General features: G+C 40.7%; 3 protein-coding genes across 5 annotated transcripts in view; 2 read left to right on the forward strand and 1 right to left on the reverse strand.

The window, feature by feature from the left end:
* Positions 1 to 36: 36 nt before the first annotated feature.
* pfas (phosphoribosylformylglycinamidine synthase) lies at positions 37 to 14,759 on the forward strand. Its single transcript, XM_063891387.1, has 28 exons — positions 37 to 187; positions 1,464 to 1,586; positions 2,226 to 2,361; positions 3,200 to 3,305; positions 3,405 to 3,606; positions 5,767 to 5,872; positions 6,007 to 6,147; positions 6,274 to 6,398; positions 6,485 to 6,613; positions 6,700 to 6,837; positions 7,057 to 7,185; positions 7,295 to 7,368; positions 7,452 to 7,608; positions 8,063 to 8,124; positions 8,214 to 8,375; positions 8,523 to 8,759; positions 9,203 to 9,433; positions 9,632 to 9,812; positions 9,931 to 10,014; positions 10,746 to 10,901; positions 11,297 to 11,416; positions 11,524 to 11,669; positions 11,761 to 11,968; positions 12,304 to 12,395; positions 12,477 to 12,591; positions 12,675 to 12,824; positions 12,968 to 13,108; positions 13,969 to 14,759. The coding sequence occupies exons 2-28, from the start codon at positions 1,466 to 1,468 to the stop codon at positions 14,277 to 14,279; spliced, it is 3,960 nt and encodes a 1,319-aa protein (XP_063747457.1). The 5' UTR covers positions 37 to 187; positions 1,464 to 1,465; the 3' UTR covers positions 14,280 to 14,759.
* si:dkey-183n20.15 (RING-HC_RNF170 domain-containing protein) lies at positions 14,563 to 21,455 on the reverse strand. Of its 3 annotated transcripts, none has more exons than XM_063891392.1 (7): positions 21,081 to 21,455; positions 18,523 to 18,626; positions 17,805 to 17,956; positions 17,262 to 17,367; positions 16,255 to 16,328; positions 16,052 to 16,162; positions 14,563 to 15,306 (listed from the first exon to the last, which is right to left on the reverse strand). In XM_063891392.1, exons 3-7 carry the CDS (start codon positions 17,934 to 17,936, stop codon positions 14,965 to 14,967), a joined length of 765 nt encoding a protein of 254 aa, XP_063747462.1. In that variant the 5' UTR covers positions 17,937 to 17,956; positions 18,523 to 18,626; positions 21,081 to 21,455; the 3' UTR covers positions 14,563 to 14,964. The 3 variants fall into 3 exon arrangements, with proteins under 3 accessions (XP_063747462.1, XP_063747463.1, XP_063747464.1); XM_063891393.1 differs by having other exon boundaries at positions 17,781 to 17,917; positions 21,081 to 21,453; XM_063891394.1 differs by having other exon boundaries at positions 17,805 to 17,917; positions 21,081 to 21,451.
* hook1 (hook microtubule-tethering protein 1) overlaps positions 20,779 to 24,656 on the forward strand; it is a 12,457-nt gene continuing 8,579 nt past the window's right edge. Inside the window, exons 1-4 of the mRNA XM_063891388.1 lie at positions 20,779 to 21,000; positions 22,880 to 22,965; positions 23,290 to 23,362; positions 23,880 to 23,930. Coding sequence (XP_063747458.1) covers positions 20,947 to 21,000; positions 22,880 to 22,965; positions 23,290 to 23,362; positions 23,880 to 23,930 — 264 coding nt within the window. The 5' untranslated portion in view covers positions 20,779 to 20,946. The remainder of the gene's footprint in view (positions 21,001 to 22,879; positions 22,966 to 23,289; positions 23,363 to 23,879; positions 23,931 to 24,656) is intronic.

Raw genomic sequence — 24,656 nt, forward strand, 5'->3', positions numbered from 1 at the left:
GCATGCGTACACAGTTGAGCGTCTCCCACGTGGGTACAGTGGTCCATCCATCCTGTCAGTCTGCCTGCAGACTTCAGCCACAAAACTCCTTCAGTCCAGCACAACTTTTTTCAGGATTCCTCCAGGGGTGAGAGACTTCTCAACTTTTTATCCCAAACAAACTCTCAAACTTCCGGAGCTGCTGCACGTAAGTTAAACTAGCGTTACTAACTAGCTTTCTGCTAACTCTGGTGCCTTTTAGCCACTTAGCTTCTTCACAAGTAGCTACAAGAAACAAAACATGCGCACAACTTTTGTGATCAAGTAGGAAACCCTGGGCATTATTTCACTGATATCTCATGTCACAAGACAATTTACGACTCTATGTCCTCCATGCTGTTTAATACCCTGAGTTGCATCATAATCAGTGTGCTTGTGTGTGATGTGTGTGTTTGTTGTGAGTATTGAATTAAGGCTAACAGAAAACTCCTGATGATCTGCAACATGCACACAATCATGGAGCTAATTGTCGGGAGGCTGAGAGTGTTTAAGATGAGTTCATTTCAGATACACATGGTATCATCTTGGTAATGAATGAGGCATAACTGTTTCAAAGCTGTTTTGAAGTAAACCGTTTTCATTTTATATTTATGTGTGTATTTTCTGACAGTATTGTGAAAGTGCTAACTATAAACACCTATCAACTAGGATGTATGTTCCAAAAATATATTTTTTAATAAATATTATGTTGCATGGTAGAAGCAGTGATTAGACTTACTGTTCCTGTATTGATATGAAGAAGTTTTAAAAATGTTTTTTGGTAAAAGTATTAAAACTGAGATTAGTTTGATTTACCATGAACTTGCTGCAGTGTTGCCTCTAAAATAATGATAATACATGTATTATTGAATTATGTGTAATAAGATACCAAAACAATTGATAATATAAATGAAAAAAAAAAAGATATGAAGGAAAAAACTGTTCAATAATCGAGTAATTCAGGTTATGCTCGCAGATAAAAGTACATTTTCGGAAGAGATTTAAAATACATACTATATGATAGCCTTGTTTTCTTTGGGTAGGTTGATCCAGAGCCTCAGAGCCTTGACTACAAAAGCTCTGTCCCTTTTAAGTTTTCTGCCGGCACAAAGATAAAGACACATGATCAAACCTCTTGGTTATAAAACACTGAATACCTGAGATATGGAGAGAGATACCTGCACTGAGGCCTGAGTCTATTATCTTATTATTGATATTTCTTTACCTGAACTAATGTAGAGGTAAAAGTCAGCTTCAAGAAGGTGTGAGTCCTTGCATTTCATCAATCATCTGTAGTGACCTCTGATCCTTGACTTAAGAATATGCACATGGTAAGAAGATGTAAATCAATGTCACTGCCTACAATTAATCATCTTAGACATTGTGTGATTGAATTTATTAATGGAGATCTTTAAACTTGATTTCTTTCTCCGTCTCTCCATCAGTCATGGCTGTGGTGCGGTTCTACAGTAGTGAAGTTGTGAATGGACGAGCCTTACAGAGGGCCGCCGCGCTGCACCCCCACCTGTCCATCAGCAGCGAGCTGTGCTACAATGTTGAGCTGACAGGTGAGTGTGTAACAGATGAGGCCACTGATAATTAAACATATGGAGGTTTTGTGGACAGCTTACAAATTCTCCTTCTGATGGCTGGAGACATTTTCCCCTCATCTTCTGTCTTTTCCATTTATCCAGGTAGTAAGGCACCACTTTCTTTTTTAAATGAAGCTTCAAATGTCTGCTGTCATGTTATATGAAGTCTAGTTATATGAAAACACCCTAAAAACATATATATTATTCATTATGAATGATCCTTTAACAAAAAGTCCTCAATTAGATGTATGCAATGCATTGAGTTAATTTTATTGTTTTTGTTGATAAATCACATAATTTAATGAAAACAGCTTGTCCGTGCAAGGGGGAAATGATAAGTGAACAGTTGTTGAAAGTCTGTTGATTCCACTTCTCTATCGAATAATAGCAACACGTTCAATATATGCTAAAGAATTACCCGCAACTGTGCAATGATATATATTTTTAATAGAATTAATAGACGTACAAAAACTTGAACTGAGAAAAAAGGTGCTCTGCAGCGTGTATTTTTATTTCTAAATGTAATGTCAATGTTATGTTTCAAACTGTTCTCTACAGCCTGTGTCTTTTCCATTTATCCCTGTTGTCCTGTTCTCACTGTGTCCTCCACTGCAGGCTGTGAGAGTCTGAGTGCCGAGCAGAAGGAGATTCTCCTCTGGTTGTTTCGTCCTCCCCTGCGGGCCGAGCCGCTGTCGGAGAAACCCAACCTCACAGAGGGCAGCGGGGAGAAACTGGTGGAAATTGGACCCAGGTACCACCACTACAGTCTGATAAATGACCTCCATTACAAGCTGCAGCTCTGCTTTTGTCCTATAATGGGCTTCATGTTCTTCATTAAATTGAGGACATTTTTTAAACTGAGAGAGAACCGAGCAATACACACAAAATATGTTTCCATTGGTTCAGTATGAAAGTAAAAAAATTCAATCCAACTTATTAGCTTTTTCTAGAGTTTTTAGGAGCATGTTACGGTTTTTATTATCTGATTAAGTTTGCTGAACTGTCACCGAGATGTTTAATGGGAATAAGGTTACCTCATGATGGAAACATTTTACATTTCTATACGTTTTGGCAATTAGAAATGGGTTGGTTGTTGCTTAATGTCTGAAATCACTCCATTGTTCAACAGGACAATACGTGTAAACCCCACTAGCAGCCCCATGTTTGTTGTAGAGTCTCAATATAAAAAAATAAACATTAAAGTGGAGATGGGAGAGTCCAAAGTAATTAAGTAAAAATCTTGTCTGTCCAAGAGGAATGCTCAATTATGTATGGTTGCTTTTTTCGATTGAAAAAATAAATATCATGTTTTCCTGTGAGATAAGCAGATGTCCGGGGTCCATTGGAAGTTAATTTGCAAATGCAAGATGTAATCCGTCAGACAGACTGCAGGCGAACATGATTTGTTTTTCGTAGGAACTCCATGAGGCAAAAAAACAACATATGGTATAATTTAAGGTTTTTAATGATTTCAAGAAATAGCTTTTTCTGTTATCCGTGATTCTGCAGATAATGGATACCATTGAGGAAGACATTAAAGTCCAAAAGTTTTCAAACATTTTCTAATTCATGTTCTTTTTGCTCTTCAGGTTGAATTTCTCCACCGCCTGGTCCACTAACACCGTGTCCATCTGCCAGAGTGTCGGCCTCACTGAAGTCACACGGGTCGAACTGTCTCGCAGGTTTCTGATCAAGGTTTGCACGCACGCAGAATCATATCTTTCTAAGGCTGTGATCCACAAATTGATTTTCACATCATGTTTCTGCTTCTGATGAGATCTTTGTCCCCTCCAGCCAAAAAAAGGGGAGCAGAGCCTGAATGAACTCAATGGAGACATAAAGAAGCTGATTGAGTGTCTGTATGACAGCATGACAGAGTGCATCTATCAACATCCCATCACCTCCTTCAATGTGGAAACCAAACCACAGCCCGTGTTTGAGGTGGACATCGTGGGGAAGGGCCGTGCAGCCTTAGAGATGGCAAATGATGATCTGGGTGAGACATTTAACCATTTCTTAATTAACGGAGAGTCTCTTTAAGCACTTTTCAGCCTCTCCATCTTTCCATTATCGTTCTTAATGTTCTTAACCTTCCTCTTTTCTCTTTCCTTATGCCTCTTTTCAGTCTTGCAGCTTTCTGTGAGTAATCACTCGGCTGGTGATGGTCGTGATGTCACATGATGCATGACATTATTACTTAACTGGTCACAGGATAGCAGTGATGCCGCTGATTATCTTGCATGCGTGTGTCTGTGTCTGATGATGTTGAAGCAAATGAAAGCCATAAAGAGAGAAAAGGGCTCTCTAGTTAATGGAAAGTCAGTAATTTGACCTTTTTGGTTTTGAGTGCATCCTTTTTTTCCCAGGTGACTTTTTTGTCCCCTCAGAGACAATTAAGTAAAAAAAAAAAGGGCTGAATTTGTAATTAAGTTTAAATGATATCTGTAGCTGAGGAGTCCTTTGATTTGAAATAGTTCTTAGTAAACTGATGAATGCTTTGACCAAAAAATGTTAGAAAAAATGTAAGAATGGCCAGGAAGATGTCTTCAAATTGTCACACAAGAACGTTAAGTCCAAGACACCATAGTGACTAAAAAAGCAGCAAACTCTCACCATAAGAACTGGGCTTGTTTTGGAATTTGTGCCAGTTTTTAAATGAATTTTCTCCTGATTGACACACCAACCGAATTTCCCCGCTCTAACCTTTGTTCATCAAAAAAACAATGCATTTAATTTGTACGTATTGTCTCGTATTCATATGAGCACGTTATACTCTGCCTTCAGTGACAGACAGGACTTGGTGTGTGTGCTTATGTTCACGCTCGACTGATTGTCTTCTGCCTGGCTTCATCAATATTCACAGGCTGCTCCGATAGATGAGACTAATTTCAGAACATACTTTGTAGGCTCTCCCATGCTCCAGCAGTGAATTGGGAAGATAATTGAAAAGGGCACATTTGAAACTTTGGAAACTACATAGCTGATTAATTCCCCTTAAGGGTTGATTTCACCTTCAATATTTCACTTCCCTGGATGGGGTAAAGGTTGTGTTCTTAAAGATTGCAACACATGACCTTTAAACAGTGTATACTTTATAATTACAGTCTCTTAAGTTGACATTATAACATGTAGCTGTTCATACAGAGGATCAGGGTTGTAAGAATTACTTAGATCCTTGTATATCAGTATTTTTAGCATTAAAATATACTTATTCTGCACAATTTCAGAATAAGATAAAGTACAAAAGTATTTATCAGCGCAATGAAACTCAAGCACCAAATGTAAAAGTGCTCGTTATGCAGAATGGAACTTTTTATATTATTATTATTTCATCCTTGTTTTATTCATGGTAAATCATTTAAATATTGTAGTTTGTCAGTATGGACCGAATAGATTAGTAGTACAGTACTGCATTATACCGTATCAGCATTTCATGTGCTTTTATGAGTACACAGTAGCACGTAACTGATATGATCTTCACCTCTGAAATGTGGTGGATTGGAAGTATAAATTAGCATTAAATGGAAAGGCTCAAATCAAGTACAAATATGCCGAAAAAACTGCAGAGAATACTGTATTAACCTAGCTGTGTGTGTGCATGCGTGTATTTATTGAGTGATTGATTTGCATCCCGGTCAGCGTGAAGCTTCACCCACAAAAAAAACCCGTTTGTGTATAGATGACTGAGAGGGGGAAGAAGATGGGAGCTGCATTTAACCACAGCAAAACTATTAACACATTTGTTTACAAACTCGTTCACAACTCCAGCATTACAAACCAAATCTAATTCATAAAGTCTTATGCTCACTGCTTCCCAAACATGAAAACACTGATATAGTTTTCCGTTGTCAAATGTGGCCTCTATTCTCTTCAATTCATCGATCATTTTCTCTGTTTCTGATTCTTTGTTCACCCTGCAAGAAAAACAGGTGGTCTTAAGGACATTGAGCAAATAGGGCTTAGTAATTAGTTACTTTGTGGATGAAGTGTTCCTTTTTAAATGAGTGCAAATTACTTATTTGTATATTGAAATATGTCTGCCTTTATAACAAAACAAAGACAAAAACCTGCAACCGAAAAATATTTTCTCTCTTTGGTTGGAGTTCTGTTTTAGTTGCAACATACAGTATAATAATATGTGTTGTTGTTGATACAGGTCTGGCCTTTGACTCCTGGGACCTGGACTACTACACATCAATGTTCCAGAGGATTAAAAGGAACCCCACCAGTGTGGAGTGTTTCGACCTGGCTCAGTCCAACAGGTGGGTTTGTGTGCAGCCAGCAGATTAGCAGCACTGCTTTGTGTTCTGCATGTTGCTGGGCTCTGTAGTTTCTGTTCCTAAGAGTTTTTTTAAAATTAATTCTGCAATGTTTTCGTTGTACTCCGGTGTCCCAGCGAGCACAGTCGTCACTGGTTCTTCCGGGGGCGGATGGAGATCGACGGGCTGGAGCAGAAAGAGACTCTTTTTAGTCTCATAATGGACACCCAGCGGCACAGCAACCCCAACAACGTCATCAAGTTCTGCGACAACAGCAGGTGGGACTGGACGTCTAGTGTGTGTTGTTACATGTGTGTGTGTATGTGTTTCGGTTCACACTGACTCAGTGTGTGTGTGTATGTGTCTGTGTGTCTGTGTGTCTGTGTGTCTGTGTGTGTGTCTAGTGGTATCAAAGGGATGGAGCTGGAGTGTATTTACCCAAAAGACCCATCTCAAGCCAGCCAGTATGAGACACGGCACTCAGTTAGACACGTCATCTTCACTGCAGAGACGCACAACTTCCCGACAGGTTAGGAGTCACACAAAAAAGTGTTGTCCTTTTTCCTTATGCAATTTTTCCCCTCATAATTATTATCAAACCCATGTGACCTGCAGGTGTAGCACCATTCAGCGGAGCCACCACTGGCACAGGGGGTCGTATCAGAGACGTGCAGAGTGCGGGGCAGGGGGGCCACGTCATCGCCGGCACCGCAGGATACTGCTTCGGCAACCTTCACATCCCAGGTCTGCAAAACACAGTGCTATACCTTCTTTAATATAATGTAAAATATTTCTTCATCTACATTTTTTACTTTCTTTGTTCGCTCCAGGTTACGTTCTTCCCTGGGAGTCTGAAGGGGAGGGCTGGGAGTATCCTTCCAGCTTCGCCCCCCCGCTGCAGGTGGCCATCGAGGCCAGTAACGGAGCCTCAGACTACGGCAACAAGTTTGGAGAACCTGTCCTGTCAGGTAGGGAGGCCGGCTGAAGCACGCCTGGATTTACTTTAACAGTTATTGTGTTATCGATCTGCAGATCTTTCTGTAGTCCAGAAATACTGTTTTTTTTTATGTTGCAAAGATGCCATTTACAGTTTATCCAAACTCACACATTTAATTTACTGTCATATTTAACAAAGAAAGACACACATTCTCATTGATATTTAATGTGTTTTGATTGCCTACTTCCAGGATTTGCTCGTTCTTTCGGGATGCGCCTGGCTGACGGAGAGCGGCGGGAGTGGATTAAGCCGATCATGTTCAGCGCTGGTCTCGGATCTATTGAAGACACACATGTAAAGAAAGAAGAGGCAGAGACTGGTAATGCTTTAGCTCAGTGTGTGAGGAACATTTCTGATCAATGCAGAGTCTATATTTACACATATTGATTAATGACTCACGCTGTCACTCTGCTTCACTTGTTAATCAGGAATGGAAGTGGTGAAGATCGGGGGGCCGGTGTACAGGATCGGCGTGGGAGGAGGAGCGGCCTCGTCTGTAGAAGTACGGTCGCTACAGTAAATCACTCAGCAGTGACCTCCTCTGGTGGAAGAGTTTCAGTGTACTTAAATCATTTTGGCTTTCAGGTCCAGGGGGATAACTCCAGCGAAAGGGACCTCGGGGCGGTGCAGAGGGGAGACGCTGAGATGGAGCAGAAGATGAACCGCGCTCTCAGGGCATGTTTGGAGAGAAGCGGCGGGAACCCAATCTGCAGTATTCATGACCAGGGGGCGGGAGGCAATGGTACGAAACAAAAAAGTTATTATCTTTTTATTGAGATTGATAACTAAATATCCACCAAACATTTTAACATCTCTTTTTACATTCTGGTTTTGTGAATGAAATGACTGATTTCACTATCAACTGTGTATACCATGTATCCATCCGTTCCCTTCTTATGACCCATAAATATAGATACTATATACAGTATATCTTTTCATACATTTTCAATGTGTCATTTAAGTATAAAAGGAGGAAAAACAAAGAAGCTCATAATAAATACTCATGTCAGGTACACAGTAATGATCAAATCAACCTTATCCCACACCCCCCGTTTAAGGCATTTTAATTGTACTTTGCTACAATAGCGATAATTACTTTTCTACTTGTGTGGTAGAAGACACATAGATTTCTATTTCATGTAAAGTTTAGGAGATTACACAACAGATAATGTGTTGAATAAAATGTTCTTCTTCAGGTAATGTGCTAAAGGAGCTCAGTGAGCCAGCAGGAGCTGTGATCTACTGCAGTAAATTCAAGGTAAGAAGCACACCGCTACAAAGAAACACATACACACACATTCTGCCATTTCTTATAGTTTTCCTCTTCTCGCTGTCTGTGTTTCATAGAAAGGCGACCCCACACTGAGTGTGTTAGAGCTGTGGGGGGCAGAGTATCAGGAGAGCAACGCCCTGCTGCTCCGTCCATCAGACAGGGACTTCCTGGAGAGAGTGTGTCGGAGGGAGAAGTGTCCTGTGGACTTTGTGGGAAACATCACTGGAGATGGCAAGGCAGGTTTCAGCCCGGATCAAGTCCATTAATCCTTATCCACTTTAATAATTAATCAGCTTCAGTGATCGGTGGTTGTTTTCCTCTGATCACACTGAAATAGATTCAAGATCGGCTTCATTGTGTTCTTCTAATCTATTCTCCCACAGATTGTGCTGGTGGATGATGAGGGGGGCAGTGTTGATCAGGCAGACGGGGGCCGCTGTCCAGTGGACCTGCAGCTGGAGTGGGTTCTGGGGAAGATGCCTCAGAAGGAGTTTAAGATGGAGCGTCGGGCCCCCACCCTTCAGCCTCTGGCTCTTCCCGCTGGGCTGAAAGTCAAAGAAGCTCTGGACAGAGTTTTACGTTTGCCTGCTGTGGCGTCCAAACGCTACCTGACCAACAAGGTGTGTTTGTCATCTCTGTGTCAATCCGTCTCTGTATTCAAAAATGCTTGACCCGCCCCTGACCCATTGTGGTGCAACTCAAACAGAGGTTTCCTTAAAGAGCATCATAGTTACTCGTTCATTTTAGAAACTTATTTCTCCTTCTTTCTTCTTTTGATTAAGATGATCTCTACCATTTTGGTCTTCAACCCCCATATCTTGCTCTTCTGATTATTGAATGTGATTCCCCCCTGCGACACACCATGCCTTTTTTTTCCTCAAATGAGTTTGCTATTATTGTGTCACTGCTCTTGTGCTTCTGATGCTTCTAGTTCTCACCCTTGTCTTGCTGTCTCAAAAGCTTCAGTCACTTTGTCACAATTGAGCTATAAACCTAAAACTAAAAGGGTACATTTTGTGCAGACATTTTGTGACTCCCTGTGTCTTCCCTCCCTCCCCTTCAGGTGGACCGGTCTGTGACTGGGTTGGTTGCCCAGCAACAATGCGTCGGCCCACTCCACACCCCATTGGCCGACGTGGCTGTTGTTGCTCTGTCACCATTTGGTCTGGAGGGAGCAGCGACTGCCATCGGGGAGCAGCCAATTAAAGGCCTGCTCTGTCCGTCAGCTGGGGCTCGCATGGCTGTGGGAGAGGCTCTGACCAACTTAGTGTTTGCTCGAGTCACGGCTCTGAAGGTGAGCGTTTGATGGAGAGTCAAAAACATGACAGATAAAAAATAATGCGGTCCTTTTTCCATCAATAGAGCATCCCTTTTTCCCCGTAAATACAAAAAAAAATCTCTCTGGATCTTATCTCATTTAAACATTCCTACAGATTACAGATGTTATGTTTTCGTTTCATTTGATATAAATGTCTAATGTGGTTGGTTTCAGGATGTGAAGTGCAGTGGTAACTGGATGTGGGCGGCCAAGCTGCCTGGTGAGGGTGCCTCTCTGTGGGAGGCCTGCAAAGCCATGTGTGAGGTCATGGGTCAGCTGGGGGTGGCCATCGATGGAGGCAAGGACTCTCTGAGTATGGCCGCCAGAGTGGGGAAAGAGACGGTCAAAGCTCCAGGTACTCTCACTGTGTCTATGTGTGTGTGTCTCTCATTGAGGGTGTGTCTGTTCGACTGACTGAAGTGTGTTGAGAGTTGATTCGTTAAGCCTGGCTTTCCCACTGCTTCTGTTTTCAGGTGCTCTGGTTATTTCTGCATATGCTGTTTGTCCTGACATCACAGCCACTGTGACACCTGACCTGGAGGACCCAGATGGCAAAGGTATTTCTCACACAAACATACACAAAGACTTTGCCCATAATCATCAAGATGTTTGGTTCCCTTTGAGGCATCTCTGTCTGTTCCCGGTCATGATTTAAATGTTGTTTGTTTGACCTCACAAAGATTTTAAAAATAAAAGGCAGTGAGTCCTTTGCAGTCATTTTCCAATAAATGTTACTAGCATTAGTTCCAAAATTGTCAAGTCTCCAGTATTTGGTAAAGGCTTATTTGCATACTGGTGACATTATTGCACATATTTATGTATGAAGCTTAGTAGTAATGTGTGTTGCAGTGATGGAGAAGAGAGAGACACCTCGGGCTGTTGGCAGTAGAGCCACAGAATTATTCTGAGCAGCTTTGGGAATGAATTACAATATGATATATTTTAATATATATCTTGCTTTTTCCCTGATGGCCTAAGTATTTCTCTGAATTTGTTGCCAGTAGTTGGCTCTGAGGAACACTGAAATCGTTCAGGTTGTCTTTGCAACTCCAGCCCCCAAGAATAATGCTAGTGGGGGGTGGGGGGTGTTTGGTATTGCAACTATGAAGGCATATGTCTTTTATTCATAGCCTTCAAATGTTTTGTTTTCCGTTGGCAGAAAAAATACTTCTGAATTTGATTTGTTGTTATCTCACCCACAGGACAAATCTTTCTCTTCTTACTTAACAATACACACATATTCCCACACACACTCTTCAGTAACAGACTCTTTGTCCTCTGTCTGCAGGCTTGTTGTTGTGGGTTCCTCTCAGTCCAGGCCGTCATCGTCTGGGAGGCTCTGCTCTGGCTCAGTGCTTCAGTCAGCTGGGAGACTGCTCTCCTGATCTGGAGAAACCAGAGCTGTTCACCGCCTGTTTCAGCACCACACAGGCACTCATACAAGGTGAGCAAAGAGCCATCTTCCACAGGAGAGAGAAGTTTAACAATGTTTACAGAGATCCTCTGTCTGTGAACCAACTTTCCTTTCGCTTGTTTTTCCTTCCTCAATTTATTCTGTAACAGCATATACTGTGGTACACATCCACCAGAGGCTTACTGTGTATTTTCAGTTAATAAAAGCAGCACGACCAGGTAGCTCTTTTTCTTTCACATTTTATTCGCTAATGACGAGGGGAAATTGAAGTTGCCCTTTGACTTTAAAAAGAAGTTTGTTTTCTAGTCAGGGAATCGATTAAAATTAGATAGAGTTAGATAGATTAGATTAAGGAAGATTTTGGGAAATTGTAAACTGTGGAAGATGGATTACAAGAGGCTGACATCGGGAGTTTTTTTGCTCAGATCGCCTGCTGAGTGCGGGACATGACATCAGCGATGGAGGCCTTATTTCCTGTTTGCTAGAGATGGCGTTTGCAGGAAACCGTGGGATTGACATTGAGCTGTCATCACAAGGAACTGGAGGTTAGTGAGCCGATGTGTCTCTTTGTTTGGTTTCCATACAATTCATATTGAATACAAACTGTGTAGTTGTAATCATGAACTGCTTTTTGCCACGTCTGTCTTCCCAGTCATGGAGCTGCTGTTCAGCGAGGAGCTGGGTTTGGTTCTGGAGGTTTCACAGCTCAATGTGGAAACAGTGTGTCAGAGATACAGCAACGCAGGCATGCAGTGCCATCGTGTCGGCAGAACCTGCGGCTTTGGACCTGAGGCGATGGTGAGACATTAGCCTCACTATGAATCTCAATGATTTTCATCTCATCTGTGATCCTGACCAATGTTATCCCTTTCCCTCCCTTCTCTCACAGGTCAGAGTTCGGGTGGATGGACAGGAGGTGCTGAGAGAACCGCTGCCTCACCTTAGAGCATTATGGGAGGACACCAGTTTCCAGCTGGAGCGCCTCCAGGCCAATGAGATCTGTGTGAAACAGGAAGAGGAAGGGCTGGCCAAGAGGACGCAGCCATACTTCAAACTCACCTTTGACCCCTCTGTGATGCCCAGCATCAGCCAGCTCAGTAAGACCAAACAAGATTGGTGACACAAACAATAATTTACTGTATGCAACTACAACTCATTCTTGAGTATAATTTGGTTACACAAACATTCTTCACAAATTGCAAGAAAAGCTACCACATTAAATTGGAGTCCGGGACTTTTGGTTTCACTAAAAGCTGATTAAGCCTGTCGCCCCCGGGCACACCTTTCTGTATTTTGTAGTATAGCAGATTTCTCACCAGAATGAGATGTTTTGCACTCCTGCTTTAAAAAGACAACAGTTTTCCTTGCAGTGATATTTAAAAGTAATGTTTGAGTAGTTTTAATATCTCTCTGATTTGTGCGTGTCTTTCAGGTGGAGGTCAGCCTCGTGTCGCTGTGGTCAGAGAAGAGGGCAGTAACGGAGACAGAGAGATGTGCGTGTCCCTGTATATGGCGGGCTTCGAGGTAACTTAAGAGCTTTAATTACTTAATGAACTGTATGTAGACTCTATAGCTGCTGACTATTGTCTGTTTTTGTTTTTGTAGGCGTGGGATGTCAACATGCAGGACTTGTGTTCAGGCTCTATAACTTTGGAGTCTTTCAAAGCAGTCGTGTTCGTCGGTGGATTCAGCTACGCAGACGTCCTGGGATCAGCTAAAGGCAAATAAACACTTGTCCGTAGGTCTTTCACTGCTTTCAAATACACTTTATTCTTGTGTGACACCTTTCATCCATCATACTAGGCTGGGCTGCTACTGTTGCATATAACCCCAAGGCTAAGGCTGAGTTTGATCGCTTCCGGCGGCGCGACGACACACTGAGTCTGGGAGTGTGTAATGGCTGCCAGCTGCTCGCCCTGCTGGGCTGGGTGGGAGAGGGTCAGGATGGAGCAGGTAAGAGGAAAAATAATTCTATAGTAGTAAACTGATGGGATGCATTGTCAATATGTGAAGAGATACTCATCATAACAGAGGAGACCTTTTGCAGAGGTTGCTGTGATCAGATTGCTTTCTAATTAGTTCAAATGTTCCTCCAGAGAGTGAAGTGGCGCTGACCCATAATAAGTCTGGTCGGTTTGAGTCTCGCTTTGTCAGTGTTGGGATCCAGGAGTCCCCGTCCATCTGGCTCAGAGGCATGGAGGGTTCAGCTCTGGGAGTCTGGGTTGCACATGGAGAAGGTACAGTAGTGTGAAGTCGATGATGTGTTTTTTCTTAACTTGACACAAAAGTAAATGAAGCTGGTACGAGCAGTCCTCTGTTTTTAGTAATAACATTAGGTCTGACAGACTCATAAGGTTGTTCAGAACATAAAGTCTTTATTGAATTCAAAGCCTTTTTACACCTACCTTGTTTGGCCTTTTAAACAGAAACCAAAATGACAGATGACAAAGCTCCCCTGTACCGTGGTTCAGACTTCTGTATTTTTTTCCTGAGAGCACAGCGGATCAACGCAAGCTTAATCAAAAAACTTCAGCAGCAGAATGAAAGGATACTGCTGATAGTAATGCCTCAATAATATCCTAATGGCGGCAACTAGTATAAATCAGTTGCTTTCATTCTAACTGCAATAGAAGACTACCTGCAAAATGTACCACAAGGCGAAATCCGACTTACACCAATCTACAAATCAATTAATTGCAAATGATGATGACAGGAATGACAGGTACATCAGGTGAAGCTCTTTGTGGCACTCGCCTAATTATAATGTAAAACCAAAAATAGCAGCTCCCCTGTTCAGGGTCTACAGATGGAATTAGGCTAGTAGCTAAATCTGGTGTCTTATTTGAGATTCATTAAGATTTGCACGTGATGCATTAAACAAATACATTAATTAAATTAAATCTATACAATGTGAAAAGATCTGCAAACATTAGTTCAAACGTTCAGGCTCTCATTTTAACTAAAAAAAGTAAATCAGCAAAGAACCCTTTAAACTTGTGCAACTCGTTCTGCTGACTCATGAGTCACAGGTCAGTTTGTTCTGTAATCAGCAGCTGTATGTCGTATTGATTTTACCTCCAATGTATTTTCTCCACAGGTCTGATGCAATTCCGTAGCTCCCTGGCTGAGGGCCAGATCATTTCTGGTGGGCTAGCCCCCATACGTTACCTGGACGACCAGGGTCACCCCACTGAAGAGTACCCGCTGAACCCGAACGGCTCTCCGCAGGGTGTCGCAGGGCTCTGCTCTAAGGATGGGAGACACCTGGCCATGATGCCCCACCCGGAGCGCTGCACCCTGGGCTGGCAGTGGCCCTGGGCTCCGAGGGACTTCAGGCCGTCCCTCACACCTTCACCCTGGCTACGCATGTTCAAGAACGCAGCCACCTGGTGCAGCAACTCACAGTGATGATACTGTATAAAACGGATCCTGCCAAAGTAGTATTATAGTCTCCGGGGGTTGTGGGTCAACTGAAACTATGTAATGCATTTGTTTACTTACTGTGGTACTTTTTGTGTTTGCAATATTACTGAAACCTGCTGTAATACTTTATGACTTTGAGACCTTCTTGACTTTTATACATTCCAAATGGTTCCTACTGGAAATGTTTCAAATCTGTACTGTCCAATCAGTGTTGCTCTGCTGAAACTTTAAAAATTGAATCATTTGATAACAAATAATTTTAAAAAACTGAATAATCATGTGTAGTGTTTAATTTGTTTAAAAAAACACATAAATATTCTTCATTTACACTCAAAAGAAACCTCACAATATTAAGTATTTACATGTCATTATATTTAAGAACTGACATTAGAGCGAATCTTGAGCTTAATTGTAAAACAAAGACAACAATGTTCCACAGTTAGATGAATGAGAATATGACTAAAATAAAAGATCAAATTGCTAAATATTGCTTATTTAATATTGATTAATTAGTTCAAGGCTTAGGTCTTGCATAGGCTCTGTAAACACTTTACAATCAGCCGAGTCCACGACTGTTGCACGCTGGGCTATTGTCAATATTCTTGCCTCGATTTATCAATCCAGAGAAATACAGAAGGAAGAAATCCAATGAGAGTCCAGCAGCATCTGTCTACAGTGGACTCCCCATTACTCCTTGTGAGCTTGTAGCAGAGTGTCCTCCTCTCTCTGGCGCCATTTGCTGGTTGATGTTGATAACGCAGATAAGCAGCAGGATGACCACCACCAGGTCATCGAGGACCCCCAGCAGTCCACACAGGGAGGGGTCTGTTTCCAGAGGATTTGCTGAGGAGGAGGACACGGAGTCCAGAGGTGGGTAGGAGATGGACACCAAAGTCCCCACACAGCACAGAGCCACCCTGAAGAAAAACAACCACACCAGTCCTCCCATGGTGCCCAGGCTTCTGGTCAGCAAATGCAGGAGGAGAGGTGCGTCACACAGGTAGTCTGTTACCTGCAGGGGTCAGTGAGCAGATCAGAACAACAGGTCAGAATAAAACAAATGAGATAATTCTCGATATGAACATGCAAACATGATGAAAAAATTGTCTTTGTATTTTTGTTTGGGCACATGTAAATTGTTTCTCAAAGGCAATGAAATATATAGAAGAAACTATCATGTGCCACGACTAATTTAGTATGAGAAGAAAAATATACTTTTCAGCCGAAAGGTTTGATCTATTTTGAAAACGCTTCAAATTTGTAGCTAAGCACTTCTATCACAGGAAATTAAAATGGTAGTTGCGGTGAAACATTGGTTAAAAGGGAGTAATGAGAATTTTAGTACATTATATTTGTGCTGTTACTCAAGTTTTTCTTTCATAAGTTTAGCATTTTTTTTTTATATACAACTAGGTGAACAATATCAATGTGGAAAACCCTTTGTGTATGTATTTTAAAAGAAAAGGAAATGGAACACTGATACGAGGTAGGGCAACAAAGTGTGTCAAAGCCAGTTGTGTCAACCAGACGCCTCCTTTGTGCGGCATTGTTGGGCAATAAATCCCTGTGGTTGCATAAGTGGTATTCCTGTTGCCAAAGCTATCATAAGATGAAACGTTGGAAGAATTATAACTTTTTTCTCGTGATCGAATGTAAGAGAAAAGTGCACCACCTGATTCAGATTAAGGGTTGGGCATAGGCAAAGTCTTTTGTAAAAAAGCTTTAAGAAAAGTTTGGAAACGAGTTAAAATACTGACCCTTCTTGGGGCTCCAGAGTAGCGTTTGTTGTAGTCTGTGATTTCCCCAAGAACTTCCTTTGACTGACTGTCTGATCGACTCTCGTTAAATAGATTACAGAGCACGTTGACCTGGGGGAAAAAAAGAAAATTGTATTCAATTTTCACTTCAATGTTCATTTTATTCAATGTTCACTCTTTTATTCTGATTATGCATAGTGTACCTTCTGTCTGCAGAGAGGGCAGCTTATTGCATCCAACCAGGACCCATGTCTCCAATAGGCGATCAGACAGGGAGCTGCAGAGTAACATAAACAAATACTCATCCACTTATTATATCACATTTATACTACATTGCATCATTCTGGTGAAACTCTGATGCAAGCATGACACTCATGCATTGAAATAACAGTATGACACGTTGTTAATTATAACAGGCAGAAGTGTTTGGATGATCAAAGGGTTAAAAAAGGCTCTGAATATAAAAAGCCGGGTAAGACACAGGTAAGTAGGTCAAGACAACTGTGTTAGGTGTTTACAGTATGTTATGGTGAAGGTGCTGGAATTAAAAATATCTATATGATCTGACAAAGGTTGTTTAGACTGTGACAACCATTTCTCAGTAAAGATTGCTTTATCTTAGAATGGAATACTGTTTTGGAGGCTTTTTTTAAAGATGTATGTGTGTTTCAATTCCAATTAAGTCACAATCCTCTCTTTTTTTAAAGTTTTAAACTCAAACACATGTATTGATCCCTTGTGCTTACAATATGTCTATAAGACTGCCCAGAATCCCCTGTATTTGGTAAGACTGTACTTATTAGTGGTATTCAATACTATAATACTAATTTGATGTAAAGAAATCAACATATTGAACTTACAGATCTGCATTTCATGTTCACTTATGCATATTTGCTAACAGCTAACTGAACGTGTTTTTTTTTTTTGGATGACACGCCACACTACATCTTATATAACCCAACACCTTTGAGAGTGATTTGAGTAAAGCTGTCAGGTAAGAAGAAACCGTGGCAACACTTTATTATTGTAATCCGAACAGACAGGCCTCAAGGCTAAGACACGCATGGATGCTACACTGATCAGCGAATAAATCAACAGAGGTATAAGGCATGGTGTAACAGGTAAGCAGATATGAGAGTGAATTAATCCAGTCTGAGATGAAGGAGTAATCAAATACACAAATTAATTGAGTTGTTATTGAATCTTGTACCACAGAACAAATGGCCACAGTTTGTCTGGACTGGGAAGCTGGCCGTCTGCAAACACACCGGACAATGCGAGTCTCTGTTAATGGATGGACATGACTGTGCAGATTCCTAAAGAGATGAGATGAAAAGAGAACAACACAGAAACATATGTTAAGACACAAGAGGTGGAAAAAATAAAAGTTTATGGCCAAATTAAGTATTCTTATAGATTATATAATTTTAAGAAAATTATATTAGCCACAAAATACATGTTTAAGAATTCCTATTAGGGCAAGTCTTGGACTATATGTAAACTGTTATTATAATCATTTGTTGGCAGCAACTCTCTCCATATCTGACCCTAATAAAACAAAGCAATAATAATAATCGCACAGGAGTGCCTTACAGTAATAAGATTGTGTATTGCCTGTGTGCTTTTCCCATGGTCAATGTTTGTTGACGACATAAAAGAAAAGTAGGAAACAGAAAATACCAACAGTTCAAGATTGAAATAATTGAATAAATCAGCTTCATGTGCTCACTGTGTATTTGAGTGAAGTTCTCACCATATGGCGGCACATCAACTGTAACGCTGGCTGCTCGGGTGTGCACAGCAGAGAATTGGATGTCATGAGGTGGCCATGACCCGCCGGAGCCTTCAGAGGAGAGACGGTCCAGACTGCAACGTGACACAACATGGCGACAGTGATACAGGCGCCTGAAATATTTGCATATCTGCTAGTCATGAGTGTCAAAACTAACGATTTCAGATTGATTTGTGAAGTATGACTGCACTCAGCTCATTTCTCTTTTTGGATGACAGATGCTGATGCTCTGACTGCAGCAGTTTTTCAGATAAGAAGCTATCTTGCAACAACATGGATTGTGGTTCAAGATGGAAAGTAAAAATTAGCATTCTAAGTAATAATGTAAATTCTATCTGTACTTTCACCAAGCATCTTAAACATCTTCAGCATCACAACCTGGCTTTTATCATCAAATCAATTAATTGTGATTACAGTTATAATTTTATGAAATAAAGTCAGCTATTGACACAGATAAACAGAATCAATACTGTCATTATTTTTGTAATTGTGGAGCCATCAAACAGTGTTTTAAAAACTCTTGAACATGCACATGTTGTTTCTGGTCTAGAAAATTACTCATCAGATGAACATTTTGCCAAAAACTAAAACCTGAATTATCATTGAAATGCAGTTTATGAATTACATCTCCACTTGTGTTCTGCGATAACAATCACAATTTCTTGTAGAAGAGACTCACCTGGATTGAGAGCTGCGGTAAGGGTGCATGGTTGAGCTAGAAACAGCAGCTGACAGGTCGTCACTGTCTCCTGGAAGGAAGTGAAGTGCTGCCTGGCAGCATCACTGCAGAGAATAAAGCTGCCTGTTAATGATTAACTACACCTTCCAATGAGCGGCTGTCTGGGTCTTCCTGCTTTACAGGAGCAGTAATGCAGTCAGATGAATACAGCAGTGGTTTGTACACAGTTGTGCTATAAAATAGCCTGTCTTTAACTTTTAGTTTTAAAGTATGCAAATCCTTAGATATTAAAAGAAAGAAAGCTCTGACCTACAGTCTGGTCAGAGGCAAACAATTTGGGGTCACATGACACTCCACTAGATCAAAGCCAGGCTTTGTTGAAGTAGGTTAGATCTGACTTTGCCAATCATTGACCCAAAGTTTACTCTGACAAAGACCTGCTTCACATAACTCCTCTCTTACCATAAACTTTTGATTGTGAAATGCATGTTAATGTCCCTGACATTCACACCATACTACATTGAGGGTTGTAGAAACACTCAGCAGTTGATGATCAACCCAGCAACAATAATCAGAACATTCATAAAACCAAAGGTAGATTTCTGTTTTCAGCAAACGGCATCATTGATATTATTTTAATATTAGTATAGTAATAGTGAATCAAAATGACTCAGCAATAAAGCGGTAAATGAAACCACTATAATAAATGAACTTTGATTTGAAAAGGGTATCTGACGGTCAGTGAAAATCTGATAAACTTCACATAATTCAGCATGACAGCCATTGCAGAAATATGCAGACAAATATTTACTCAGGCCCTTCACCTCACTTCAGGAGCTAAAGAAGGGAGGGGGGAAGTGTCAATGTTGTTCAGGTCATCTAAAAATAGCAGCCATCAGTCTGTGAGAGTCAGGGTCTAGTAGTAGCAGAGCTCAGGAGATAAAACAAACTAGTTCACCTACTGACAATAAAAACGGGACAGACGACGCTCCCGCAGGCCGCAGGCCGCAGGCCGCAGGGTTAAAGTCCAGTCTCACGCTGATTTTAGGAATGTGAAATATCAACAACTTCCCAAAGTAGCCTCCATCCCCCAATGTAAGAATGTGTGATAAGTGTATTGATGCATCTCATATTCCTCAAGCTTTGTTGGAAATGTTCAGTGTGTGGCTCAGAGAGCAGGTGACGCGACATGAGTGAGTTAGTATATAACACAATGTAGCCCTTAAATTATAATTACAGACATGCTCTTTAGATATAAAAATGGTTAGAGTGAGCAGGTTTATTATATTCATGGGGAAGAATTAATATTCAGAGAACAGTTAGCATGCTGCCAAGCTTTAAGTGGCGGTCTGAAAGAAGGTTGATTACAGAAAAACACTTTCTATATCCAGTTAATGTGGCCAATAAAATTATGGTTAAAAGGGATTAACATTTCATTTATATTCAATATCCAACTCCATGCAATACCTGCAAAACTGGCTGTGCAGGGTTATTATTTCTGTTGGCAATAGGGTGAGGTCATGTAGTCCTTCAAACCGTGGCTTGCATCTCATTTTGTACCTGTTTTAGTATCTTATTGTTTTTACCATGTTAACTCATTCTTTCTTCTGTTTTGCTCTGCGACCAGGGACAACACAATTGTGTTTGTTTATGTAGTGTACTGCATTTCTCAATAAATATCTAAAAAATGTAAATGACACAAGTCAAAAGAAAATCTGTATCTGAGACATAATAGTTACTGTGAACTATAGGGCTAAAGTTTAAACAAATAAATATAAAGTTAGGTAAATAATAAAGATGTATACATAAGCTAGTATATATCATGTATTCAGTTAAAGACTGAATTTAAACTTGATTGTAGCTCATTTATAAATATACAGTATATCAGTTAGTAGAGGTACAGCGGCAGATTGAGGAGTGGCATACTTAGATATTAATAGAAAAATAAATAACATTTGACTGTGTTATATTCCCTTCTAATGTAATTCCTCAATCTCTCTACATATCTATAATCCATTAATTATGAGGGTTAGCCATTTCATATTTAAACAGATCAGAAATGTTTTGATTTTGGCCAGAAAATGGAGGCGTGTTTTAATCGCAGATCCTGCTCACTGATTGGCTACAGTGAGGTTTAACTGCTGTCAATCTTGCCAAATCTCAACGCTGATTGGTTATGTCTTGTTTTTCCCTCCCTTCATCTCAAATCGGAGCCTATAAACAAGTAAACGCCGAAGAACTAAGCTGCGCCATTCGCGTACGTTTTACGTTATTTTACTGACAGCACTTCCATAGTGGTTGTCAAGTTTACGTGTTTAGCGTTAGAGCGCTACCTCTTGGCAGCAGGTGAGGTCAAATGCAGAGGAAAGGAGCGGAAGAGCTTTGCTGACAGGTGGAGGAAAATACCTTAGCTTTTAAGCTAAAATGGAACAATCGGACGAGTATAAAATGGCACTGACCGAGAGCCTCGAAATATGGGTGAGTTGTATTTACATTTTCAGTTAATAGCGTTATGTGAATGTTCCAGCTGATACAAGGAAATAATGGAAGCGATTTACCTGTTTGTAGGTAGTGGGGGGGGGGTCAGCGAAAACACTCTTTACACACTGAGAGAAAAGCAGACAAAATATAAACGAGAGCAGATAGTCTTTTTTCGTCGCTAAGCAACATCGTTTTAACTGCAACCAGCTTCAGTTGCAGTCGTTATTTAATTAAAGTCTCCGTAGCAACAGTGTCAGCCCACCGGCATAGTAACGATAAGAGCTGGTACTGCAGGCTAATAAATCTAAAGTTAAAGGGACACAGACAACACTGTCCTTTAGTGTAGTCGACCCTTGCCGTATTTAGAGTTAATCCAATTGACTATGAGATATTTGTTCAATGTTGCTGTCTTACATGTTAACCTTGTGTAAGTGATTAAATGAAGCTAAAACTAGTCAAGTGTCCTTCATTTGTGTAGCTAGCGTGCTGCACCTGTCCCTTTTCATGGTGGTGAATCCACGGTGTGTTGGTTGTTTTATTAGATCTCGTGCCAGCGTTATCTGACACATAAATCCCGAGGCTATGTCTAATCCACACCAGTTACCTTGTTGACCAACAGTGGTAATGTCTTACAATTAAGTAGGAGGTTAGATTAAACCCTAAACCTTGTGCCTCACAGGGAAGTATCAGGCTTTTTCATTTGAAATGTTTTGACCATTTTGGCTTTGCTTAAGAGTCTTGACTTTTGGCAAGCAAGTTGTTTCGTTTCTACTTGGTTTCAACTTGAGCTTTTAGAATAAATAAACATGTTTCCAAATACAGACACTCACATTTTTTTAATACCAGAACCATTACAATATCAAATCATGCATTATATTGTATCCGACTCTTTATCTAGAAATATGGCATAAAACTTGGAGTTTCTACTCTTTAACAAAAGACTGAGCCATTTTCTATCAGATATGTTTTTTATCCTTGTTTCCTGCACCCAATAAATGCTTCAAAAACTATGTTGTTGCTAATAAGTATATATCAAATAATTCAATTGATGTATTTGGCATTATGTAAATGAATGAATCTTGGGTATTGATGATGACCAGGACTGAAGGTGGTTAAAAGATTCCATGCAAAGAAAGAATACATAATATTTGACATAGATCTCCCATTAGTGCGACTTTTATTTAGTGTCCAGCAGTGGCTCAGTAAGTAGGGGCTTGGACTGCTACTTGGAGAGGTCCCAGTTTTTCATAGGCCCTGCTTGAGCAACGCACCGGACACTTCCCATTGCTCCCCGGGCGCTGCACAATAGCTGCCCACTGCTCCTAGTACTAGGATGGGTTAAATGCAGAGGACCAATTTAACTGTGTGTGCTCTGCTGTGTGCATGTATGTGACTAATAAAGAGGGTTTCATCCTCCGATTCTATCTATCTTCTATCTAATTAAGTGTACCGGGTGTTATGCCAAAGAGTGGACTTTTTATACTGACTGGACCTCAAACTAAAAGCCTTTGAATAAGTCTGGTAATAACCTCCATCATTAATAGGATATGTGCAGTACACACTTCCTATTCCAGCTCCTATTTGAGTAAAATGATGTTAGCTGAGGAGAATTCACCTTACACCATGTCTGCTACCTTAATTATTTACATCTTCACTTAAGAGGGGAAGCCTTTGTCCTAACCTGACAGGCACTATCTCCTCTCTCCTTTATTCATTCTTTGGGGTTTGGATGTAGGTACACTATCTCAACACATCTGCAGTTTTGTGAGGACACGCTCCGGTGATGGCTTGGAAATAATGCAGTAGGCAGCATGTCACTGCCTCCTTAACAATGTTTTATTCGCTCTACTCTACTGATGTGTTTTATGCTTCTCAGCTGCAGACCTTCAACACTCCTGCACCCTGTATAACAGTGGGGGAGCTGACCACAGGAGTGGCCATATCACAAGCACTGCATCAAATGTAAGACACCGTAGACACACACTTTTAATGGTGCAAAACATTTTTCATTTATGTAAATCATAAACAGCCAACATCAGATATTATTGTGAGACATGAAAATCAACAACAACAGTTTGTTTTAAGAGCACCACCTGTGTTGATTCATGAGATAGGCAGTACTGTCACGGTTACTACAGCTGAAAGAAAGAAAACTCCTGCATGAATTATTTGGAAACTGCAGGAAGTAATTTGCTTGAGTGAAATAAAGTTCATAGAAAGCAAATATTGAATATCATCCACAATGAATTGCCCTGTGTTGAACTGTTCCCCCTCTGTGTGCTGCAGAGACCCATCATGGTTCACTGAAGGATGGCTCATTCGTATCAAACCAGATGTTGAGGACAACTGGAGACTGAAGGTACAAAGGAGTGTTCCCTGTCCTCTGTCTGCTCTCTCTGACTTTTCTGTTGATGTTTTGCTTAAACCCCGTGTGCTAAATCCTCTGTTTGCTTCAACCCTGCTTAACTGTCCTTGACACTGACTTCCTGCGCTGGTGCTGCTCCTGGCTTAGCCTGCTCTCTGACCCTGCTCTCTGACTCCTCTGGGGAAATGTGTTCATGTATGTTTGTCCAAATTTGTCAGCTATATGTAATGTAATTTGGATACTAAATGCATGCCATTCTCTCTCCCTCTGTTGGCTGTGACTGTTTCTCTGTTCGCCCCCCCCCAATTGACCTATTTCCCTTAGACATTGTGGCATGCCAGATAAGGAGACTGCAGAGACAGATCAAAACATCTGCTGTCAAAAATGCATATTTTCTTGCATACATATCAAAAATCATGGTTTTGTGATGGCATGAACATAAATTAAGTAAATCTCTGTTGTGAGCGGGACTAAACTAGGTTACATTTCATAATATTGTGTGCGTTCTCAGATGAACAACCTGAAGAAGATTCTTCAGATGATCGTTGATTATTATAATGAGGTAGGTCGTGGTCATGTTCACAGTAGTACTTTTAACTTCTTCAATTTATTTAATCTTTGTCTTATTTCTTTCAATTATTTTTATCCTAGCCTTATCATTTTTAGTGTGTTTTTGGTCATCATACTTTCAGCAAATTTAATTTAGCAAAAATATCACCTTTGTTTTTCCTCTTAAACCCTGTAAGTAAATTAATCCGGATCCTTATGATGACTTTGATCATTGTTTGCTGCAGCTGTAGACCTTGTTTTTTTTTTTTGGGGGGGGGGGGGGGGGTAAACCTTTTGTAGTGTTCCTTCTCCCCTGTTTTGACAACACAAATAAAAAGAGATTTTCAGAAAACAGGTAAATGTAAAAAATGTAAATATGAAACGAACACACAAGCACATGTACAATATCCCTCTGTGTTTGCACATTAGAGGACTGGAAGAAACACCTGCTGTTTGTAAGTCAGACTCTTGTGTGTTCATTCTTTTCTTGTGGGATTTGTACTACATACTGTTTACGTAGCGCTAAACCCCATGAGCCTGTTGTGCAATTGAGATCAAAGCAAGCTTCAAGTAGTTTAAGCCTGGCTCTCAGTACATCCACAAAGGAGTACTGAAGCTCAGCCGGTTTTTATCCACTCCGCTTTTTCGACACACAACTGATTTATGTTATCCATTAATTCTCTTAATTGTAGCATAACTGCCAACACAGCTGTTTACGGGTTTTAGCTGATAGAATCAA

This window comes from Eleginops maclovinus, chromosome 9 (assembly GCF_036324505.1).
Source record: "Eleginops maclovinus isolate JMC-PN-2008 ecotype Puerto Natales chromosome 9, JC_Emac_rtc_rv5, whole genome shotgun sequence".
NCBI classification, from domain to species: domain Eukaryota; kingdom Metazoa; phylum Chordata; class Actinopteri; order Perciformes; family Eleginopidae; genus Eleginops; species Eleginops maclovinus.

Excerpts from the sequence above, each read along its gene's own strand:
- pfas (XM_063891387.1), top strand. The coding sequence starts at position 1,466 with ATGGCTGTGGTGCGGTTCTACAGTAGTGAAGTTGTGAATGGACGAGCC. Across the intron at positions 3,607-5,766 it reads GATGGCAAATGATGATCTGG|GTCTGGCCTTTGACTCCTGG; the intron begins GTGAGACATTTA and ends TTGTTGATACAG. Across the intron at positions 10,015-10,745 it reads GGAGGACCCAGATGGCAAAG|GCTTGTTGTTGTGGGTTCCT; the intron begins GTATTTCTCACA and ends CTCTGTCTGCAG.
- si:dkey-183n20.15 (XM_063891392.1), bottom strand. The coding sequence starts at position 17,936 with ATGTTGTGTCACGTTGCAGTCTGGACCGTCTCTCCTCTGAAGGCTCCG. Across the intron at positions 17,368-17,804 it reads AGTTGATGTGCCGCCATATG|GAATCTGCACAGTCATGTCC; the intron begins GTGAGAACTTCA and ends TCATCTCTTTAG. Across the intron at positions 15,307-16,051 it reads ACTCTGGAGCCCCAAGAAGG|GTAACAGACTACCTGTGTGA; the intron begins GTCAGTATTTTA and ends TGACCCCTGCAG.